Genomic DNA, 6,095 nt, shown 5'->3' on the forward strand with positions numbered 1-6,095 from the left:
AGCCTCCTCTGCAGCCGGGCCACACCATCAGCACCGACTGCCAGGAGTGCACCTGCCAGGACAGCTCCCAGAACCTGACCTGCCACAGGAAGCCCTGTCCCCTGCCCCCCGCCTGCCCCTTGCCCGGCTTAGTGCCTGTGCCCACGGCCCCAAAGGCTGGACAGTGCTGTCCCCAGTTCGTCTTCGGTGAGCCCTGGCCTGGTGGGGATGGCTGGAGGGGCCAGGGCAATCCACTGCTGGGGTAGGGAGACCCCTCCCTCCAGCCCCTCTGGGGACCCCAGCCGGGGTGTGGGGGAGGGTGGGGTCTGCCAACTCTCCTGGGAGCCCTGGGGAGCAGGCCCTGAGGCTGGGTGGGAACGGGGGCAGAGGGCCCGTCCCTGACTGCCTCGCTCACCTGCAGCCTGCAACACCAGCTACTGCCCGGAGCCCCAGCACTGCCCCAAGGGCTCCCGCCTGGTCCTGACCCATGAGGAGGGGGCCTGCTGCCCAAGCCAAATCTGCCGTGAGTGTCCCTGACCCTTGCACATCCATGCTGGACGCTGCAGGCTGGGGACTCTGGCCAGGGATTCCTGGGGGCATAATTGGACGAAGCCGTGGTTTGTTGGGACCGAATGTTGGCACAGATCAGATCTGATGACTCCAGCAATGAGCATCAGAACTTGCTGGTGCCCAGGAGGCCAAGGTGGCCAAACAGGGGAGGTCTCGGGTGGCATGGTGGGGTGGGCTGGGTCCCTGCCTGCCAGGGTGACAGCCTGTGTACCTCCTGGACAGGCGGAATCGGCTGCAATGTCAACGGCACCGTCTACCAGGTAAGGCCCGTCCACAGCCACAGGGACTGGGTCTCCCACTCCTGGGCTCCCTGATGGCCCCTTGGGGTAGCAGTAGAGTTCAGAGCAGACCCCCCGCAGACCACGTCTCAGAACCCTGCCCGGACCAGGGAACCGAGTCTTCATGGGCCCGGTCTGCAGCCTGGTGTGGCTGAGGCCCCAGCCTGGCCCCAGGCCCCCAGAGGTGCTGATGCTGGGTGCCTGGCCTCACTGGGGTGCCAGCAGCTGGCCACTCCTTGGTATCCTCCTGAGTACACCAGGCCTCTAGCCGGGCCCCCAGAGTGTGTGACCCCAGAGCCCCTATGGAGGGCTCATCCTTGTGACAGGGCTCTGCACCAGGAGGTGACACCAAGGGCCACCCCAGGGGTGTGGGCTGGCCTGTGGGCAGGTTGGGGAAGCTGACCTGTGAGGGCTGGGGCCTGTCCCTGGGCCCAGTCCAAGGGCACTGACACCTGGCCTAACTCCCCAGCCTGGCGCCGTGGTCTCCTCCAGCCTGTGTGAAAGGTGCTGGTGCGAGGCAGCCAGCAGCCCCCGTCGGGCAGTTTCCTGGTCAGCTGTGAGACCCAGATCTGCAACACCCACTGCCCCCTGGTGAGTGCCGGCCCCACCACTGCCCTCGTCCCCTGGGCAGACAGCGTGAGCTCAGGCCGTACATCCACTGTCCCTGCAGGGCTTCGAATACCAAGCTCAGAGCGGGCAGTGCTGTGGAAAGTGTGTGGCGGTGAGCTGTGTCGTGAACACCAGCAGAGGCCGTGACCACTTCCTCCACGTGCGTAGCTGCGGCACCTGGGGCTCAGGGCAGGGGCTGGGAGCCTGGACAAGCAGGTCTTGGGCTCCTGGTGGGCGGGGGCCAAGGCTGCCACTCCCCTGTGGGAGCTCCAGGAAGACCCAGGCAAGGCCCTGCCCATGGATATGCAGGCAGAGAAAGCATTGTGTCCTGAGCAGGCAGGGTCCTGGGCACTGGGCACTGAGTGGACACGGTCTGGGGTACTAGGCACTGAATGGGCAGGGTCCTTGGCACTGAATGGGCAGGGTCCTGGGGCACTGGGCATTGAGTGAACAGGGTCCTGGGGTACTAGGCACTGAATGGACAGGGTCTGGGGGACACTGGGCATTGAGCAGGCAATGTCCTGGGGCACTGGGCACTGAGTGAATGGGGTAATGGAGGCACTGGACACTGAGTGGACAGGGTTTGGGGGATATTGGACACTGAATGGGCAGGACTTGGGGGGCAGGTCCTAGGGGTTCTAGGCACTAAGTGGGCAGGGTCCTGGGGGTTACTGAGCACTGAATGGACAGGGTCCTGGGGGCACTGGGCACTCAGTGAACAGGGTCCTGGGGCATTGACCGCTGAATGGGCAGCGGTCAATGCCCCAGGGGGCATTGGGCACTGAGCAGGCAGGGTCCTGGGGCACTGGGCACGGGGGCACTCGGGAGTTCTCTCCAAGGCAGGTGCCTGGCAAGGCCATGATCTCCCCGTGAGGGGCACTTACCCTGCCTCCTTTCAGCCTGGTGAGTCCTGGTCAGACCCCGAGAACCGCTGTGTGACCTACCGGTGTGAGAAGCACCAAGACAGGCTCGAGGTGGTGACCGTGGAGAAGCAGTGTGCAGCACTCGGCTGCGCTCGGGTGAGCTCCAGGCCCCACCCAGTGAGGGGAGTCCTGTGGGGCCAGCGGGCCTGTGGCCCTCCTGTGGGGGCCACACCCATCTGAACCTGGCCTGCGTGTCTGCACCTCCATTTCTGGGTAGGCTGCTGAGTGGCCTCCCTGGTACTAAGAGCTGTCCCGTTTTGGCACAGGACCAGGCCCGGCTGAGCTCCGACGGCTGCTGCTTCGTCTGCCCACACGTTGGTAAGAGGGCTGGTCTGCTGGCAGTTCTGACTCTAGCCCTGGAGGTCCAGGAAACAAGTGGGTGGTGTTGACACTGCCTCACCTCCTGTGTCTGTCTGTCCCCAGAGACGTCCTGCACGCTGCACCATAGGAACCAGACCATCCGGCAGGGCAGCTGCAGCTCGGCCACACCTGTGCGCCTCTCCTACTGCCAGGGGAACTGCGGGAACAGCACCTCCATGTACGGGACCCCTGTCCGTGGCGCCCTCCCCGATCCATGGGGAGTCCCTTGGGGCAGTGTTCACAGATGTGATCGGCAGTGGGGTGCAGTTAGGTCCACCCAGCTGGGGTGGGGCAGATAGGCAGGACCAGGAAGGGAGAGGAAGAGGGCCAGAGGGATACCACGAGGGCCACTGGGAGTTGGGGTGGGGCAGCAGGATTCTGGGACCCACAGGCCTGGCCTGATGGAATCAGCTCTTGTGTTTGCTGAGACCCCAACCCAGCTCCCCTTTGTTAATTTGCTGCAGCCAGCCATCTGGGTGTCCCTCCTGACCCTGGGACCTGGGACACACAGTGATGGCTGGAATCAGCCCTGATGGGAGCATCTTCCCCCAAGCAATTGGGGAATGAGAACTGGAAGCCGGACTCTGGCCACGGGCATGTGCAGCCTGGTGGTGTCAGGGTCTTGGCATGGGAGGCCCGTGGCAGGGCACCTGGTGCTGAGCAGACTCTGCCCGCAGGTACTCCCTGGACACCTACACGGTGGAACGCAAGTGCCAGTGCTGCCAGGAGCTGCGGACCTCACGGAAGAAGGTGAGCCTGACCTGTGCCGACGGTTCCAGCCGGACCTTCAGCTACACCCAGGCAGAGGCCTGTGGCTGCCTGGGCCAGCAGTGCTACTCACCAGGTGACACCAGCCACTCAGGATCATCGGAGTCTGAGTCCAAGAAGAGCAAAGAGCAGAGCCAGGAGTCAGGGAGCAGTAGCTGGGAGGGACTGCCCAGGCCTCCCCAGTGAGCTGGCCAGTGCTGCTGTGTCCTCTGGGACACACCAAGGAAAACGTCCTTTGAATCCTCCAAGGCCAGTAGAACATGCACCCTCGTCAAGGTGGCTGCTGTCTAGGACATGCTGTCCACCCACCATGTTCTTTTCAAGGGAGATCTGACCCTTGAGATGTCCACCTGTGCCCCCCTGTTCAGGAATGTGGGGTCAGTGGGGCTCTTCTGGTATCACTCTGACCTGCTCCTTGGGACTTCAGCATCACACAAAGCTCTCACTAACGTGGGATATGGGTATTGGCTGCCCTCCTACCTCAGTCATGGGCCCATGTCCCCCTCCTCAGGAAATGACCAATCTGTTTCATAAATACACTTGGAGCATTTTGCAATTTGTGGACAATGTGAATTCTTGAACTTGGACATGAACCCAGGAATAGGGTGGGGTCAGCCCCAGACCCAGGAGCTCATACCCCAGGCTGGACACTAGGGGCTGAGGAGCCTAGTGAGGGCTACCTGGGGAACCCTGCTGCCTCCAGCTCCTTGGGATGCCCATCTGTTTCAAAAGGAAGATAGGAGTGACTTTAGGTTTGTCCAGAGATGATGGTCACTGTGCAGAGGCCATTGACAGTCCAGCTACTGCCCAGAGTCAAAGAGGCATCTGGTCACAGCACAGGGAGGGTCAAGAGTGCCTCATGAATGAATGAATAAATGAAGTGAGTGAAAAAAAATCAGAGAATGAATGAGCTAATGAGTGAATGAATGAATAAGTGGGCAAGGAAATGAGAATATGAATGAATGAGTGAGTGAATGAATGAGTGATTGAATGATTCAGTGAATGAGTGAGTGAATGATCAGTGAATGAGTGATTGAAAGATCAGTGAATGAATGAGTGAATAATCAGTGAATGAATGAGTGAATAATCAGTGAATGAGTGAGTGAATGGATCAGTGGATGAGTGATTGAATGGATCAGTGGATGAGTGATTGAATGAATCAGTGAATGAGTGAGTGAGTGAGTGAGTGATGAATGAGCATTAGGGTATGGATGAATGACTCAGTGAGTGGGTGGGTGAGGAACTGAATCCAGGCAGCCCCACAAGTGGCATCAGGACATGTCCATGTGCCCAGGAGAGGACCTCTGAGCTGTGGCTTCAGCTGGTGAACCCACACTCCCAGGGTAGGCTTCATAGAGAGCCTCTAGATGCTGCTGCCTAGTGCCCAGCTTGGTGTGAGTGCATGTGTGGTACCTCCAAGGGCACAGGGAGCTCAGCAACTCCACAGAGGACCCAGGGACACTTTGCAGAGTGTGGACAGAGTCCTGGAAATCCACCTAGCTCCTGCTCCTCCCTGTGCCCGCCATCCACCCTCCAGAACTGCCATGATCTTGGTGGATCCCTCCTCTGTGAAGACCCAGGGAGTGAGTCAGTGAATGAGTGACACCTGGCTTTAGTCACTCAGCACCAGTTACACCAGGGGTGGAGGTGGTAGGCACTGCCGGCCCCAGGCTCCGGAGCTGGTGGAGGGGTCCAGACAGGCCTGGAATGGGCAGGGAACCTGCCAGCCCAGGGGCCACATGTTACATCAGTGCCCAGCGGGTTCAGACCTGGCCAGCCCCAGCCTAGGGCAGGCGGGGCAGGGGGAGTGCAGGCGGGGCAGGGGGAGTGCAGGCGGGGCAGGGGGAGTGCAGGTGGGGCAGATGCCAAAGAGCAAGGTGTCAGCTGGCTGGGTCCTGGCCACATGTGGGGAGACCTGGGCTGGACCTTAGAGGATGGGGGCTGACACCTGGGCACATCCTGGGGCTAAGGGTCCTGCCTAGGCCTCCTAACATCTAAGGGGTCCCAGAGCCCCTCTGTCTAGGCAGAAAGTCCTCTGACCTGTGGACATTGGGCAGGGCCCATGGAGTAGTTGGAATACGGCAGGGCGAGGTCAGACATCATCTGGATGTCCCTGTGACATCAGGAGGGCAGGGACATGGTCCTCATGTCTGTTTCTTGTCTCTCAAAGGGAAATATGAGGCCAGAGAGGCTGCATGCTGGCCGTCAGCAGCATGGACGGGGGAAGCTGGTCTCGAGTCCCTTGTTTGTGTGGGCAGTTTCCCTGGTCCCAACTCCTGGAACTGGATGTCACTGTTTCGACCACCTGCTGCCTCAGTTATCAGAACCAGGCCCAGCTGGGGAGGGGCTAGGGGCCCAGCCCTGACCCCCAGGGCTAGGCTGCTTGGTCTGAGGTCAGAGCCGGGCTGGCACACTTTGTTGGCAGGAGTGTGCTGCATGTCCTGAGCCTGCCACACGGGGACAGGTCAGGTTGAGGGCCCAGGTCCTGGGGCTGGACTTAGGTTCTTGGCAGGCCTTGTCCCTTGAGGCAGCCCCGAGTGGGGACGAAACCCCCTGAAATCTCAGGGGTGTGGCCCCTGGAGAGGGTGAAGTTGGCTTCTTAGGGTTC

General features: G+C 60.9%; 1 protein-coding gene across 1 annotated transcript in view; it reads left to right on the forward strand.

Annotated features, from left to right (window-relative positions):
* The window catches only part of Muc5ac (mucin 5AC, oligomeric mucus/gel-forming), a 29,513-nt gene extending 25,470 nt beyond the window's left edge, over nt 1–4,043 (forward strand). Inside the window, 10 exon segments of the mRNA XM_078045284.1 lie at nt 15–186; nt 401–502; nt 772–809; nt 1,297–1,357; nt 1,360–1,418; nt 1,498–1,596; nt 2,336–2,455; nt 2,626–2,677; nt 2,783–2,897; nt 3,397–4,043. Coding sequence (XP_077901410.1) covers nt 15–186; nt 401–502; nt 772–809; nt 1,297–1,357; nt 1,360–1,418; nt 1,498–1,596; nt 2,336–2,455; nt 2,626–2,677; nt 2,783–2,897; nt 3,397–3,673 — 1,095 coding nt within the window. The 3' untranslated portion in view covers nt 3,674–4,043.
* The last annotated feature ends 2,052 nt before the right edge of the window (nt 4,044–6,095 follow it).

Source organism: Ictidomys tridecemlineatus, chromosome 4 (genome assembly GCF_052094955.1).
Source record: "Ictidomys tridecemlineatus isolate mIctTri1 chromosome 4, mIctTri1.hap1, whole genome shotgun sequence".
Lineage (NCBI taxonomy): Eukaryota > Metazoa > Chordata > Mammalia > Rodentia > Sciuridae > Ictidomys > Ictidomys tridecemlineatus.